This window comes from Rissa tridactyla, chromosome 3 (genome assembly GCF_028500815.1).
Source record: "Rissa tridactyla isolate bRisTri1 chromosome 3, bRisTri1.patW.cur.20221130, whole genome shotgun sequence".
Taxonomy (NCBI): Eukaryota; Metazoa; Chordata; class Aves; order Charadriiformes; family Laridae; genus Rissa; species Rissa tridactyla.
Genome location: NC_071468.1, coordinates 116,333,721 through 116,351,268, shown reverse-complemented (window position 1 = coordinate 116,351,268; position 17,548 = coordinate 116,333,721). Strand labels below are relative to the sequence as shown.

Below are 17,548 nucleotides of genomic sequence, written 5' to 3'. Positions count from 1 at the left end.
CTCTTTATTCTTGTGGGTACCTTTCTTTGTGATGGAATTATTCTTTAGTAAGCATTTTTTTCCATCCCTTTAAAGTAATTCAGTGAATTAATTAAATGCATAAAGCTCTTCGTGTGCTGGCAAATCAACGAGGAGGCTGTAGTTCAGTGACAACAGTTTTATCTGCTGCTATGGGGAAGCTGTACGCTTGGGGTGAGGGAGGTTGGAGCGCACATGGAAGCAATTCCTTATTTAAGGAAGGCTGCTTCTCACATTCTGACACCGTAGAGCAGGTTTAAAGATTCCCCCTGCCGTTCCCTCTCTCACCAGCCGGCTGTTGAGGTGTGTGCACCTCTCTCCTTCCTCTGTGAGGGGAAAGAGAGTTCTCAGGATCAGAAGGGCAGAGAGAAAGAGGAAACAGCATCTCCGAAGGGTTGTGTCCATGTTCTCCTGTGATACGGTGACAGTTAAGTTTTCCCACCGGCTTGTTTAGCTAGATTGAGGTCTGTTCAGACAGGGATCAGCAGCCTGGGGTTTAAAACTGGCAGCTCTTTAGTGTTACGTGGCTGACTCATACAGTCTCGGAGCTGGGAGTGTGGCAGATTGAGATGTTTGTGGGTCCGCAAGTCCTGTCGTCTGCCTGTCTTTGACTTCTAAAGTGCTGAGGAGCCCCTGCTCTGTATAAAGTGCCGACTCAGCAGTCAGCTGTATCTTGCCCCTTTGAAATGCAGCCTCTTCTGATATCCATATTAATAGAAATTTAGCAAGAAGCCTCCTATTTGGAAGGAGGAGCGTAGTTTGACGTGCCGTGCTTGCTGGACTAGCTGCTGCCTTGGTGTTGGAGAAAGTCTGTGAATCTGATAGACAGGGAAAACTCTGGGTAGTGATGCTTCATTTGATGGCTGAGTTGCTTAGTTTGTCTCCTTCCATTACAATCCTTCTATCAAATTTGGCTTCTTGAAAGTAAGATTAGCACCTCATAACTGACTGTTTAAAAGCCAGGTGTCTGATTTAAACTAGCTGATTAGATTTTTTTTTCCTGTTGATAGTGAAAAGAGATTTGTATCTCTAGCAGGTGATTCATTCTCTCTGGCCAATTCACTTCAGACACTAGATGATTTGTCTGATACAGATTTAGTTGTGAGACTAGTGTAACTTTCAGATAGTTAAAGTTGGGCAAGATAAATTCCACTTTGAATAATCCCTTCTATTTAAGGGTGGGTAGATACGTATGCGATAAATTTCCTTGGGGTTTGTAGATCCAGCAAAACAAAGCCTTGGGATTAGTAAGAAAGGACTGGTGAGAAGACATAGAAGTGTTAATTTCTGTAATGGTGTATCTGCTCTTAAAACTTCCAAAGTACAAGCAGTTCTGATTTTAACAGATATGCTTTATGATTTGATTGGTTTGAATATGATGATGCTTGCTAAGTATGTTAGCTATAATTAAACTCTGTTTATTACTGTAGCAGGCGTATTCTCAGCAGGCTTGGCTCCAGCTGCTTTTGTGCCAAACCCATACATTATCAGTGCTGCTCCTCCAGGTACTGACCCATACACTGCAGCTGGATTAGCTGCAGCAGCTACCCTAGCAGGTAACTGAACACTTTCTAGTGTCTGTCTTGATAATTTTACTGAATTAAATTAGAAAAAAGCTGAAATCCATCCTGTTTATTCCTGTAAAAGTATTTCTAGGAAGGAGGGACTTGTAGGAAAATTAATATTGTGGTTTTGAAAATTTTTCACTAAAATGTAAAGGGATTCAGTTTCTCTTATATATGGATTCTGAGTATTTCTTTCCACTGGCTTTTTATATGCAGTAATTCGGTTTCTTCTGTTCCAAAAATTATTTATTCATAATAAGGTTTGATCTGACATTAGTAGTGTGTATTATTTTCAAAAGATGAGACAGCTAGTCTTTCCTTGTATGTTTTTACTTGGTGCATTAGTTCTCTAATTCCAGGCTTACTCATTATAAAGATGGACTCCAGCGTCCTAAAAGGCCCAGACAACAGATAAACCCCAAGCCCAGGAAGATCTCTTTAAAAGTTAATAGATATCACTGTGAAATAACACTACTGAGTATTCAAGTCCCAGCTAGTGTTCAGACCTGAGCATAACATTTTGGAAAAAAAAACCTTGCATCTCCAGTTGGTGGTTTCTCAGGAAAGGCAGTAGGAAGAACTAAAATACATGTATACATATCGCATTATGTGTACGATTCAATGATATAGAGAGCTTGTTCTTCTATGGGTTCTTTATCAATAGACTTAAAGAAGTAAGCGTGCCCACTCTGAAGAGTGTGACGTAGTAGGCAGGGGAGGCAGAGGTGTTATAAGCAAAGGAAGCATACAGAAAGGAGGAATAACAGATAATCAGAGTCTCAGTGTATCACTCTCAGGAGAGTTAATTGTGTTCGTTCTGCAGTGTTCTGAAATGATCTTTTTTCCAACCATGGAAACTGATTTTGAGTGTTCTTTGGTATATAAGCTTTGATTACTTAAAGTATTTTCTTTGTCACCTGAGTCTCACAAGGGTATTTTTTTTTTTTTTTTTTCAAAGAGAAGGTATGGTGTGATGCAGGTCTTTTAAATTAACCCATTTGTGTTCCTTTATCATTTTGGCTAACATGGTAATTCATTTCTTCTTAGTACTGATTTCCATTTTGACATTTAGAAGATAGATCAATGAGGGATGCTAAAAACAATAGAAACAATTATTTTTAACTAGCTGCAATAGATGGAATAATCGTGTTTTCTGGTTTTAGGTCCTGCTGTGGTTCCGCCTCAGTATTATGGTGTTCCATGGGGGGTGTATCCAGCGAATTTATTTCAGCAGCAAGCTGCAGCAGCAAATACCACAGCAAATCAGCAAGCAGCTTCACAGGCACAACAGGGACAGCAACCGGTACGTTCTTCATAAAAAGGAGATGTGCATTTAAAGCCTTACCTTGACATTTTCCTTATGTAAGGATCAGCTTCCAGAAAATTTTACGTAATTCGGATGTGTTGCATCAAATAATAAATGAGTATTAAAAATGGTCAATTTCCTTACATTACTGATTATCGTTGTTCTTAAAAATTTATTTACTGCATGCAAAACATCTAGCTTATTTTGCAGTCACAGTTTTTGAAATAAAAAAATTAAAAAATAGTTCCTTTAATCCTAATTATGTCTAGATAATGCTGCCTGAACAGTTATTCAGAAATTAATGTAGAGTAGAAAACTAATCTGGAAAGCTAACATAAGGGGATGAAAAGAGAGATGTTGTAGTAGTTTTAAGAGCATATTTTTTTCTTTTAAGCTTGGGAAAAAAATTTGATCCGCGTTTTTATTAATTAACTGAAAAATAAAATGTTACACATTTTTCTTCGTATCTTTAAAAAGTAGGGAAATAAAGGTGGTTATCAATAGTTTTGTTGCTTCATGGGGAAGACGGATTGCCCTGCATATTTTTCTGTGGTGGAATAATTGTATTGCAACATCACAGTGTGCCATATGTTATTTTTGCCTGGGTAAATCAAGAGTAAGCAATTGTTACAAGAACTTACTGAAATACCCATTTCTTAAGTAACTTTAAAAATCTGGATGGATTTTTAAAACCATTGTATGATCTTTGAGTGTAAGCAAATGGCCTTTTTCCACAAAGGAAAAACCTAGATCTTATAGTAATCTTATGCTTGAATGAATGTAAATATTTTATTATTTTTTTTTTTTATTACCAACATTGTCAATTTCAATGCTATTCTTATAAATTTAGTATGGGAAGTGACTTTGAATTACTGGGAAGTTCCAGAGTAGCTTCATCACTGCTTTAATATTCAGGTGGCTCTTTCCTCCTGCTGATAGTTGTTCTCCGGTGTTTTTTTTGCTTTCTCTACAAAATTAATATCCAATTTATGCAAATAACATGGAAGATACTTTGTGGGGATATATTGTAAATTGTATTTCCCCTCTTATTTTGGATCTGGAAAAGATTGTTTTAACCAAGAGGAATAGAGTAGTTGCAAGAATTTAGATTGCTTTTCAATCAGATTCCCAGTGATACGCTGTCAGAACACAATAAAACAAGCCTGTGTTGCATGGTGATAGAGTGTTATGTGAATTCTTAAAACTTAGTGGGTGCATTTTTTACAGCACTGTTGGCAGTGTAATGTTAATTATTTAGACAGGTTACTACAAGCTCTAAAGTATCCAGGCTTACACCATTCAATTGCCTGAACATAGTGTAAACAAATGTATTTATCAGGGAACGACAGGTGTTCAGGTAATAAATAATGCAGATCATAAATGTATCACTCCTGCAGATTTTCTTGCTCACTTTATACTCATTACTATCAATGGAACATACAGGAGTTCTGCTGCCCAGAGCAGGGCGGATATTTTACTGTCACGCTTGTCAGTAAAACAGCTTATGCCTTTTATTCTTTGTATGTATCTATCTGTGAAATCAATAAGGTGAAGTATTCCCACAATGAAATTCAGAGCTAAGAGGCATCAGATATTCAAACCAACTGTCCTAGACCTTTTTTAGCATGTAATGGACTTGCTTTCTTACCTTTTAAGGAGAGGGTGTCGTATTGGTCTTTCCCAGGTTCTGCGTGCTGGAGCAACTCAGCGCCCACTTACTCCCAATCAGGGGCAACAGGGGCAGCAGGCAGAGTCACTTGCAGCAGCTGCAGCAGCAAATCCAGCTTTGGCTTTTGGTCAGGGTCTTGCTACGGGCATGCCAGGTACGTACGTTGTCAGTGGATTAAGAGAATCACTGCAAGTTAAAATACTGGTGTTATTAGATACCAGATTAACTATCGAAATCCTGCTATGTTTATGATAAGCTGCTTAGAATTGAGTTTTATATAGTTTTATGTTGTTCGGGTGGATTAAAATATTGGCACGGGATTCTTAAAGCACAAGAAGTTCCTAGCATTTTTGATTTGGAGCATTTTCTCTGTTTTTGTTGTTACAAGGAATACTGTAGATTTTTGCAGGATAATTTCACGTATAATGAAAGAACTACGTGCTGTCTTAAAAGGTCATGAGTTGTCTGAATGGTTCCTCTGATGCAACTGGAAGTATTAATTTGTCTTTCTGAAGTAATTTTTTACTTGTGGTGTATAATAATGAAGTCTAGAGTTCAGAATCCAAAATCAGAAAATTTAAAAGAAAATTACTGTTTAATCACCTCTGAAGATCACAACATGCTTGAAGTGGAAGCACTCCAAAGCTTGGAGCCTGAGATCCTTTTAGCATGCACAGCTTGTGACTTATCCAGGGAATGGTTATTCTGAGTTTCAGTGTATGTGTCATAAATGCACAATGTGTTAGCTTGAAGTTGAGCATCACTTTTAAGTGTTTGGTGCAGTTACCTGAGCGAGAACAATTTAAGTTTAGTTGCTCGTTCTTCAGGATGAAAGTTAAGATTTTACATAGGTAAGTTGGATAAAGTTGATCTCAGCTGCACATGCATTTGACGTGTACAGGTTCTGTCCTCTGTCAGCGCGGCTGTGAAATGCCTTGCAGCCTGTAGAAGTCAGAGTTTGTTGCTGGATTCTCCGGGACTGCATTGTGCGCTTGGCCTCACACCATGAGATTTTATGCCTCTAGCTGCAGAACAGACTGGCACTTGTGATTTTCTTATCTGTTTTGTTTTATAACTGCCATTTTTATTTCTTCTCGTGCAGTAGTATCTTCACCTTTTAGGATCTTTCTCTTTCACCTAAAATGATGAATCAGCAAAGTGTGCTTTCACAGCACCTGCCAAGTGGTATCTCTGTGCCTCACCAAAGCAGTGGAGAAGGCCTGCAAAGAGAGACATATCAGAGGTGTTATGAGCATCTTTGCAAAAGGGCTTGGCTATACCTTTTTTGTGTCTTCTGGCGTGTGTGTGTGCTTACTTGTTTATAGTTACTTATTAGTTCTTGCTTTGGACGTGGAGCTCTAAGACTGTGGAGTGGTCTGTGCCTTGTAAAAAGCCTGTGATGTTCAGCTTGAGTCAATCAACACCTGAGACCCAGCCCAAATTTGTGGCTTCATTACAGGAGGATGTAAAAAAGAGCATTATTTTCAAAAAAGAAAAGTATCCATCTTAAATAATTCAAGGGTAATTCTTAAAACCCCCAAAAAGGCTCCCTCTCCAAGGGGTGATTGAAAGTAATACTGAGCGGTCAAATGCATAAACTTCAAAATGCAAGAGCCTGTCCTGTGAAGATTGGACTTGGAGACTTTTTTCCTCCTGCACAAGCCCCAAGAGGTTTCCTGTGAGGGCAGGAAGCTTTTTATTACATTTCTGTTGGAGGTTGATTCTTTGTCGCATCTGCTGCATGCTTGGATGGCCAGAGAAAAACTTTATTCACGTATTTCAGACTGTTCTAAAATAGGAATTGTGTGCACCTGGCTTTCAACCTTACTGACCATACTATTACAGGGAGTGGGGCTCAAAATATAAACAAAACGGACATTTATTTTCTCAGCCATCACAAGATGGTTTTGTACTGAGTCGTAGGGAACGCTGATGATTCCTCCTCGTAGGTGAAGGAGAAGGATATAGAATAATGAAACGAATACAAGCCACTTAAAAAGGAAATCATGATACTGGTTTGTATGTCTGTATTTGAGCTGGATACTTAAGACTTTTTTTAGCTAGTGAAGAGAAATAGGAACTTTTGGTCTTCATCCATCTGCCTCTATTGTAGTTACCTGGCTTAGGATAAAGTGGGTTTTGCTCCAGAGGTGCATTTTACTATTCACTTTCTATAAAATTGAGTCAAGGCGACTAAATTACATCTAGGTACCAAAATGTGATTAAGTGCATCCCAGGTAGCAACCACTGAACAACACATACAATGTAATAAATGAGCAGAAAATGTGTGTAATTCTTGTTTCAATGGACTTCGATGTTTTACAAGAAAAGTGTAGCTTCAAGTTTAGTTTCAAGTTTTTGAATGTTTTTACAGGGATAGTGTTTGTGGTTTGGCTTCAACTGCAAGCTAATAAATGGGAGTATATTCAGCTTGTCCATATTCCTCTTTAAATTGTTTCAGCTGCTTTCTCCTTGCCACAGCCTTCATGTTGGATGAAATTAATGAGCTATCCCACCTATGGGATTGTTCTGTTTTTCAAATTTGATACTTCAAGTATTTCTGTATTAATTATTTAGGGAGGTGTATTCATGTAGCTCTTAAGGCACATATCTCATCCTAAGTGCAAAGAGAAAGTGTCTGAAATCCAGGTTGCTTCTCACATTACGTTTTTGTTAAGTCTCTTTTCAGAAAAACTAGGGTTGTTATTTAAAACCATCAGAAGTGAAATACATTTTGCATTGGAGTTGTGCGATTAGATTTTTAATTCTTCCAGTCCTAATTTGGCAAGTCTTTCAGTAACAAGATTTCTTAAAATCCAGACAGTTTCTGATTGAATAAATATGCAAGACAAAGTCAAAGAGTACTCCCAATTTCATCATAATGTGGTCAGTATACATTCTTTTCTATGAATAAAACCAGTCCTCATCATAGATGATGGCTGGACTTGGCTTAATCATCCAAATTCAGGAATCTGCATGTGACCTCGGTTGTCTAAGGAGCCATTGTGCTCAGTGGAGATCTCCCTGGTGCAGTTGCTGTACAGAGGCTGCAGAGCTGCTCCGCTTACCCTAAAATAGAATATGTAGCGGCAGGTCAGCTCAGTCCCTCCGGAGGCTTCAATGACTCTTTTGGTTGGATCAGATGCAACTTAATTTTGTTGAATTTCACGCAAGTGAAGCTGTTAGCACTGATTGTAATGGTGCATCTAGCATGTAGGTGGGGCATATAAATTGATCTGTCTGAAAAACACGTATAAAACATTAAAACCAACAATTTCTGTCTATCAGCATTGCATTTTTCATTATGCAGAGGAGTTTGAAGTGTGTCGTGTAAGCTGTGTCTCTAGGTAGTATGAAATAGAAGTCAAATTTAATAGTGGCAAACATACAGGGCGTTACAGTATTGGTAAGGTTATAATGCTGGTAGAAAGCATAAATCACTGCTAGGATAGTAAGTTCTGAATTTTATTTGTGAGAGGAGAAGTGCAGAGATAAGGCTGTGTGTATCTTCCTCAGAACAAACAAAAGGTTATAGTGGTTCAGGTTTTGGTGAGCTTGGGAGACTGAAGGGAAGACGGCAGCATTTGAGGAAAGGTGGAAGATGAAGAGCGGAATAAATTTTCAAATGTGTATGCAGAGGAAAACAGTTGGATTTTGGGAGCGATGAGAAGGGAGAAGCTGTAAATTTTCTACACAGGGAGAGAGAGGACTCTCCAGGGACCTACAGGTTATGCTCCTGAGTGGAGGGGGGGAGAGAGAGGTGTCAGGATGGTGGTGTTAAAAGGGGCAGATAATTGAGTTGGCAGTAAGACATGTCGTATCTGTTAACTTAAATTGAGTAGAGAGAAGTGACAAACTCTGACATACGTTTGGATGTCGTCAGGGAGGGAAGTTGCATACAGGGAAGGGAGTAGGAGATCTGGGCAGAACTTTGTGGTATTACATACAAAAAAAAAAAGTGAGAAGAGTGTGAAGTATCCAGTGAAAGACACTGAAGAAATTACTGGATGGATAAAAGCAACACTAAGAATGGGCTGCACGAGCCAAGAGAACAGATTTCCTCTCATTCTTTAAGGACATTTAAGGTTTGTGTGAAAAGAATCCAGAAAGTTTTCAGAGTCTGTGGCTTTGGAGACATTTAGAAATCATTTCAGCAAAGCGCCGTACTGGTAAACCAGATTGTTTACTTTCATATTCCCCACTGATCTGGAGACAGTAAGTATGGATAGAGCAGTTGAATTCTAAAATAAAAGGTGTGATTAGGAACTGATTAGGAAGCAAAGAGTATGTTTTAGGTTTTTGGTTTCCGTGGAAGACCACAGTAAGCTTGAATGTGAAGGCACTGAAATGAGCTTTGATAGTTGTTAATTTGGAGGGTTAATTGCACAGCTACAGGGAGATGATGATGTGAGGGAGAGGTAATGAAAACTGAAACAGGAGGAGAGAGGGAATTAGAGAGGAGATGATCTGGCAAGTCACCATCTTATCTTTGATAAGAGAGAAGGCTGGAAAATAGTTTTTGTCTTTGTGTTCATCTTCCTGGGGTGGGTTGCAAAGTTTGAAGGAAGGCAAAGCAGAAGACTTCAGTTTTGCTATGGGAGCTGTTCTTCAATTGTTTCATCTGATCTAAGATGGCCTCTCTGAAATCGTATTTTTGACGTCAAAGCAAATAGTTTTATACCTTTTAGGCTGCAGGTGCATTTAGCAAGGCCTCAGCAATTTCACAAGTAGTCCTACATTGCTTTCCTTTAGTAGATCTGAGCAGAAAGCTGGGGGGCCTCATATTCCAGGTCAGAATGTCTTTGTTTCAGAGATCAGGAACATAGAAGCGCTCATCAGTTCTCATGCATAGCTTGAACCTTCTGTGATGGCTGGTATCTTGATGCTAATGACCTGATTATTACTAGTTTTTATTTAATTATTATTAATTAATTTTAAATGACCTGTTTGGGGGTAGCATCACAGATAAGATAGTGGCAAGGAAGTATCAAGAGAAACCGGGCATTTTGTAATGCAAAGAGCAAGTGCAAGTTGCTTCCATTTTTCACTTCAGCAGTCATACTAGTCAATTATTATAGAAAATCTAAAATTAATGTATTAAACTGCATTAGTATTAATCCCAGTAAATTTAATTTATGCAATACTTAGTAAGTTATCTTTTTGCTTGGTTTTTTTCCCCCAAGTATTTTGCATTGGAAAATAGGCTTGTTTACGTTGTGGGTCTGAAGTCATATAAAATGCTGTGTATTCGTTTCAGGTGAGCACCAGGGTGTAAATATATGATCAATCCTTTTTTATGCAGCTATAGCATTATCTGTGGGTTTGAACGTTAGGAGAGGGTAGGTGGACAGAGTAAATGCTGGTAATTATTAGCCAATTCTGAGTTCTGAAAAAGGGGTTTTATATGACAGTAACAAATGGCAGGACCAACATGGTATTATCAATTGATCATGCTATGAGTAAAAGTAGAAGTGATGTAGGTACTACTAATTAAGCATTGTTAATGTATGCAGGAAAGTATGTGGTATTTTAAAGAGCTTTCCTGCTGCGTCACTAATCTTCCAATGTTCTATGCTGTGTTCTCTACAGAACTACAGTAGAAGAGGCAGCAGTCACTCTCACGTCTCCCTACATTGGGAATGCAGCGATCTTTCTTAGTGGGGAAGGTGGTAGAGCAGGACAGCACAATTTTGTAGGTGGAAGAGGCAATGGCACCTATAGTGAAGGTTTCCTAACCAATTCAATTGTAAAAACCTGGTTTTGTTGTTTTTTTAACTAGCCAAACTTTCAGACAAGCGCTGTGGAGGACAACTGTCTTCCTGTGCTGTTGGTGGGAAGGAGGAGGTAGATGCACCTGTGATGCAAAACAAGTAGTGAGCATTGAGAACAAACAGGTTTGGAATGGTAGTAATGACGAGTGTTTATAACCACTGTAGCGCAGTCATCTCCAGAACCGTGAATTGAACCTAAAGATCTGGATTTTCATCACTACTCTCCTGTTCTGGGTCTCTTTCCTATCTTCAGATTTTCTCAGTGGGAGAGAAAGTGTCCACCAGGCCAGTAGGCAGATGGTGTTTCCAGATCTGGTTTTGGAGCAAGGCGTATAGGCAGAAAAGGTTAAAAAGATCTTTTAGAAATTGAGGAGGAGAAAACATGACTTGGAAGCCTGGTGACTGAGGTACTCACCTGGAATTAGAGGCCCAGGTCTTTATGTTCAGGTCCATGTTTATTTCAGAGAGAACTCTTGCTAGACCTAGTTCTGAACATACATGGAAACTGGCTTAAAATAGTATGCAGAATCTTGATTCTTACACGTACAAAAATAGATGTGTGATTTTTGCAATCTTGGCTTTTTTCTTAATAGCATTAGTATATATTTGAACATGGGAGGAATACTGAAATTCTCTTGGGTTTTGTTTTATTGCTTTATAAAGAGTAGTCAACCTAAAAATTAGACAGCGTTACTGTTTCATTGTCAGCACCCTTTCTTAGATTATCCTATTGACTTCCATATTTTAGGGATTCTTATTCCAGTTCTTCTACTTCATTATAAAATGTCAGAGCTTTAAAATTAATTATCTTGCTCTTGTCCTAAACAGGTTTTGTTTTGCTCTTTTTTGTCTCTCTTGCTTTCCTTCATTCATATCTTGTATCCTGTTTTCCTTCCTACTGCTTGTTTTTCTCCTTTCTCAGTCCCTCCTCCTTTTTCTCCCCAGGTCCAACTCTTTAACTGTCAGCTGAATTAAATTATACTTGGATTACAGTCTTTTTTTTTTTTCTTCTTCTGTGAAACTGACTGGTCCAAGGTATTCCTGCACATAGAGCATTCCTTTCCTAAGGTGTTCTTCTAGATGGACTTTTTAAGTGTGGCTAGGCAATGTATGGAATTGCCAGAGTTGCATTTAGTTCAGCCCTTTAGTTGCGGATTTCAATACCTTTTTCATGTATAAAGGAGTACAGGAGAAACGTAGAATATCTTAAATTGCTGGAATGATTTGATTCGATAATGATCCAAATGTGGCCACTTGTGTTGTTCTGTACCTTTTCACTATGGTGTTACAAACTTACTTTGTTAACCTTGAAAATAAAATTCAGCTTTAGCCTACTAAATTTAGCTGTTCTAGCCTTAAAAAATTATGTAGAGCATTCTTAGATAAGATTTTGCCACACTGTTTTACAATGTTCACTGTTGGGTTTTTTTGATGTCCAGTTGAGGTTCTAAGGCAATATGGCAGAAATGCTGTTTGCCTCCTAGTAGTTTGTTGTCAGAATATTTCAAGGAGAGAAGAAATGCTTGACTATCTGTACTAGTAATTCCTGTGTTCTGCGTTGTGTAGGCTATCAAGTACTAGCTCCCACTGCCTATTACGATCAGACTGGTGCCTTAGTAGTAGGCCCTGGAGCGAGAACTGGCCTTGGAGCACCAGTCAGACTGGTGGCCTCGACTCCTGTTATCATCAGTTCTGCAGCAGCACAAGCAGGTAAGTACCTGATCCTGCATGGAGGCTTCTTCCACTTCTGTACTGAATCTGAACCGTAATGTTGGTTGATTAGTATCTGATATTGTTGATGTGTTTTGTATGCATCTGTGACGTTTTCGAGTTGTGAAGGATATACCGTCCATGCTCTCTGTCCTATTCTCTTGCCTCCCTTTCTCTGAGAGACACTGCTGTTTCTCAGAGAAGTAGTTTTCCTTTTTTAATTCAAATTTACAGTCCTCTCCCCATACATACACAGGCATTTTTCTGCAAATGTTGTTGCTTGTCAGATATGAACATTTTCCCCTTTCGTCTCCCCATGCATATAACATGCACTTCTCATCAATCTCCTAAATGGTGTCCTCTGAGAAGCATCATTTCATTGCTTCGGCCTGGCAGAAGATGATGGAGTGCTCTGGGGCCTTGCTATGCTTTTCTCTGGAAAGTATTTTCTCCTGAAAAGTATGGCAAGGAAAAAACTATAGAATGAACAGCACAAGAGGATAATTAGTTATATCAAAAGTCTCTAGTTTCCTTTTTCTCTTTTTATCAGTAATAAGGTCTGGTGCTACTTTACTGAACCACTGTATTTATGCATTTGTTAAATTAAAATCCAAAATACGAACACCAGATTAATTACATTAATCTGTTCAGAAAATCAGATTTTGAGTTATTCTGTAAGCTTCTTTCTCTATGCAGAACTCGCTTCTGACATTAGTAGCTGAAGAGGTCTTTGAATGACTCTTAGCTGCAACTCTGCTATTGCAAGTTTGGATATAGAAGTACAGTGCAGTAAACAGTAATGTCTTACATGTTTACACTGAAAATTCCCTCAATTACATAAACAGTTCTACGGCCTTGATTAGCCTACAATGCATGCTGTCTTTTTTTTTTTTCCCCCTCGGGTAATTAAGATTGTGTAATACTATAAAGTCTCTTTTAGTCTGTTAATATGTGAATTTCTGCTTGTTTAAAAGGGCTTCGAGAAAATACAATTTAGATCTGAATAGTCCATTTTCAGTCAGAAATGTTTGCGGGAGTAATTATGATTGAAAACATGTGTTTTACAGCTGCAGCTGCTTCAGCTGGAGGAACAGCAAACAATCTCGCGGGAGCCACGAACGGTCTATTTCGGCCACTTGGTGCCCAGCCACAACAACAGCAACAGCAAACAAATAGTAGCCTACAATCCAATTCATTTTATGGCAGTAACTCTTTGACCAATAACTCCCAGAGCAGTTCCCTTTTTTCACATGGTCCTGGCCAACCAGGAAGCACATCCCTTGGCTTTGGAAGTAGCAGCTCTTTAGGAGCAGCTATCGGCTCTGCACTTGGTGGATTTGGCTCATCAGGTAGGTTATTAATATAGTGAGGAAATTCTGTGAGATTTTTGTGGTTAAGCAAAAAAAAAAAAATGTATCTGTATCCAGACGTATTATATACACATACATTTCTAAAAAGAATGCAAAAATAGGTTACTCAGGTTTAAAACAAACTATAGGGGAAGAAAAGGGGGGTTTTAAATTCACTCGGGCTGTGTATACAAGATGCGTTTTTGAAGAATATCCTTTGGTCATCTCCAAAATACTGTTTCATATTGATCATTGTATTCTGCCCCAGAAGTGTGTTACTGTTTTTAGTAAGCTTTTTTTTTTATTATTATTTTCAAGGAAGTCTTCATTCTGTGTTTAAAATAACAGTTGATGACTTTTGAGATATGCATTCTTTTGTTGTAATTTTCATGTCAGGAAAATTCCTAAATTTTTTAAAAATTAAATAGCATATAACTTTCTAAATTTAATCTAATATTGAAGTGCTTCTTTCTATAACATTTTTAATAGGATTTTAAAACTGGAAGACTTAATACCCAAGAATAGTCCTTGTTAACTTTAGTAGGTTTAATCACGGATACATTTAAGTATAAATAATTGTGTGCAAGTTTGAGGCCTTGAATTATTTCAATAGATGCTCCCGAATATTATCAACCCATCTGTGTTTAAAAAAAAAATAAATTAAAATCAATGTTGCCATCATGTTTCTGTTCTATAGCAGAAATGTCTTACAGTTTTTAAACATGCAAGGTAGGTTTTCTTATGTTTCAGATTCAGTATTAGTAAGGCAAGTGAAATATCTTTTCTAAAGAATATTTCCTTTGACTATTAATCTCTAAATTACACCACTGAATTGCTTATTATCATTATTGTTATTATAATCTTAATGAAATCAGTGGAGCATGTTTATAATCTTGTGTATCTTGCAAATGGGTAGAAATTGGGGGAAATTTTGAACTCTGATAGTTTTGTTTTCAAAGTTAAATGCCCCAAGGGAAATAATTTTTTTAAATTTTTTTTTTTTTAAAAAGAATGATTATTGCAAGGTAGCTTAGTATATGGAAAAACAAAAGGAAAAACAGTATTAAACCATGATACCTGTTATTTGGTAACTAAGTGGAGGTGAATAGTGACTTTAAATATACTACGCACCAACACAAAGTTGTTGTTCATAAAATAATCTGAAAAGTTATTTACTTTAACTAAACACTAAACTAATGCTAGGTAATCCAGAATTAAGTTTTACACTGATCCTCTCTAGAATTTGATTTTAAAGAGTGGAGAAGGAGACACTAAAAATACCATCTTTAATTTAAAAACAAAATAAAAAAAACCGTGGAGGCTACTCAGTCATGTAGAGGTTCTTAATTTTGCATAATACCACAGCAGGTAAATCTTACTTACCAAGTCATTGTGCTATTCAAGTCCTTTTTTTTTTTTCTTGTAATATAATTTGTCCTGAGCTACTTGTAGGATTTCAGTGAATTCGTAGCAGCTGTGTTTCACTCCTAAGTAGTTTCATTTCATTGAAAGATAGTGATTATAAGTGTATCTGCATATATAATGCAGTGCACACATTTTAAGTCTCTAGGTAGAATAGTTTTAAGTCATAAATGTCTTTGTCCAGCATTATCACAAAAACCTCCATAGAATACAAATTTTAGCTGTGTATCTACTTAAGAAGAATCAGCGTAGTTCTTTCTGGCACAGGAGATTAAGCCTTTTTCTTCTAACAAAGGTCAGTTCCAGAGCTTTGTCCAAAGCCTTCAGCATAGAGAGCATATGCTGAATTTTTGCAGCAGTATCCTAGGTGATTTAATTAGCACGGTAGTTTCCACAGGAAAGCAAGGAAGCCTTTGCTTTTGCAGTTTGAGAAGTGCTGATGAAAGGTGCTATCTAAACCTGAAATATTTTTAGTAGTATTATTGGAATAAAAGTATATTGAAAGTGCCCGTCTGCCAAATATAAATTGCACTTGCCATAATAGCCACTTAAAAAAAAAAAAAAGCTTCCTGATAATTTTTTTAAGGCGTTCTTGAGCTGTATGTATATACAAATTGAATTACACAGATGAATAATTATACAAATGGTGTTAATGCATGTTGAGGCAAATTAAAAACAAGTTTTAATTTTTTATTTGCCAAAGTTTCAGCTTCTTTGTAACTCCCCTCAATGTGTTGTAAAGGTTGAATTTCAGTTAAAATATTGCCATGAAGACTGACAGATGGCAATACAGATCTTGCCCTTATGTTTTCAGTTGTTGCAGTGGAAAAAAAAAAAAAAAAAAAAAAAAAAAAACAAAACCCTGCAAAAAATGCAGAGATGAGCATGTTCTAGATGAACGACTGAACAATAAAGCAAAAAGCCAGGAAGAGGCGAGCGTACCATATAAATGGCTGTATGTACTTTACAGTCTCCGCTCTTTTATTATAAAGTTATTCATACTCTGTTTTAAAGGTTAAGTTACTGCAGCTTAACAGGTAACTAAGAATTAGATCGGCTACAGCAGCTTTCCAGATGCCTACTTCTGGCTTGTAACCAAGTGTAAAGTAATTGCGTCAGCAAAGGCAGTGGTGAAGAGGGGTAAGCTAATTCAAACTACCTTCTGGTTTCTGTGAACTTTGCTTGTGTGTGTATGTGAAAATGCAGCTCAGCTGGTTCACGGTAGCTTGTTAAGCTGCAGTAATTTAGCTGAGTAAGAAACCCAGAAAGAAAGCTAAAATTTGCTTAGCTTTTTTCATAGTTGGAAAAATAACAATTCATCATGTAGCGTTGTATTAACGCTGTTCACGTGGTTCACCAGCTGAGCCAGAACCTGTAGAGCTAGTCTTAAATCTTGAGATTTCTTTCCACTCTTGCCTTAATTTGCTCTTCTGATTTCTTATTCTCAGTCTCCTTGCCTAGTTAGTCCGGTGTCTTTTCCTTCTGGCTTCTCCTCTAGATGTCTTCCTTCCCAGTCCAGGCAACATTTATCTCCTGCTTTCCCTCCCTCCCCCTCCCAAATACGTTTCTGTTCCTGCTTGTATTGTGTCATCTTCCCATTATCAGCTTACTGTTCCAATCTTTTTGCCCCACAGTCATATATACCTTCTACAGCCTAACTTTTCTGCAGATCTGCTTTCTTCTCATCCTCAGTCCTGCTGGTTTTGAAAGTGCTTGCCAGTTTTCTTGCAGTCTCCTTGTTGGCTCCTTTGTTTGACCTTTCTCTCCTTCTGGTTCTGGTTTCTTTTCCTTTTTTTCCTTTTTTTCCTTTTTCCCTGGTCTATTTCTTGTGTTTGGCTTTTGTCTCCTTTGCATTTGAAGTCAAAAACTTCCTTTCCACACTGCCTGATGGGCCTTTGGAACACAAGGTGGGATCTTGGACAGCAGTTTCAGAGCCCACGGCACACAGAAGCCTAGGAGTTCAATTGCAGGGAAAACCTTTATCAGCATCTCAGATGTGCCGTGTATGGGCAGGAGTTTAATTTTTCAGCTATGAGTCTGTAGCAGATCTCTGCTGAACTTGTATGAACTGCGATTTTTGCGAAGATTTTTAGCTCAATCAAAGAGAGCTTTAAAATAAAGGTCTCCTGTTGCTAGCACGTTGGTCTGAGGATGTGAACGCATTAACTTCTCAAATAATAGGTCGCTGGATTATTTTTGCTAAGGATAAAGCATCTTTCCTTGCCTGGTTTTCTGAAACGGCAGTGGTGTTTGGGCAGAACTTCTTGGAAAAATTTGGTCCAAACAGGTACCTGCCATGAAAAGTATTAGCCCAGCTGCTAACATTAGGAGAAGACAACTTAGTGCCTTAAAACGGGAAGTATCAGGCGACCTTTATATTGGGCCGTGCTGCCAGCTTTAGTGGAAGGTACCTGACAAGGTAAAGATTATGGAAGTATAAATTCTGGCCTTTTCCTTTTTAAGTTGAAGTAAAAATCAATTTTCCAAATTCATTGTAAGAAGCATCTTTGTTATCAGAATATCCGTAATCTTTGTTTTGTTCATGAGGAATACTGTTCCGGTGTTTAAAACAGGCGATCTGGTTTAATATTTCACTAGTATGCAACAGATACTAGAATTTAACATTTCTAAAACTTTTTTATTGTTCTCCTAATTTGTCCTAGACTATTCATCGCCCTGCTGAATGATGCTGTGCAGGATAACCAGTCCTTCACTAATACACTGTCTCCCAAAGCTTC

General features: G+C 37.8%; 1 protein-coding gene across 10 annotated transcripts in view; it reads left to right on the top strand.

The window, feature by feature from the left end:
- PUM2 (pumilio RNA binding family member 2) overlaps positions 1 to 17,548 on the top strand; it is a 77,733-nt gene that overhangs the window by 42,248 nt on the left and 17,937 nt on the right. For 8 of the 10 annotated variants that reach the window (XM_054196817.1, XM_054196821.1, XM_054196813.1 and 5 more), the window contains exons 8-12: positions 1,449 to 1,574; positions 2,747 to 2,886; positions 4,574 to 4,712; positions 11,896 to 12,039; positions 13,107 to 13,388. In XM_054196817.1, the coding sequence (XP_054052792.1) occupies positions 1,449 to 1,574; positions 2,747 to 2,886; positions 4,574 to 4,712; positions 11,896 to 12,039; positions 13,107 to 13,388 (831 nt within the window). The remainder of the gene's footprint in view (positions 1 to 1,448; positions 1,575 to 2,746; positions 2,887 to 4,573; positions 4,713 to 11,895; positions 12,040 to 13,106; positions 13,389 to 17,548) is intronic. The other 2 variants (XM_054196814.1, XM_054196816.1) reach the window with 1 other exon arrangement.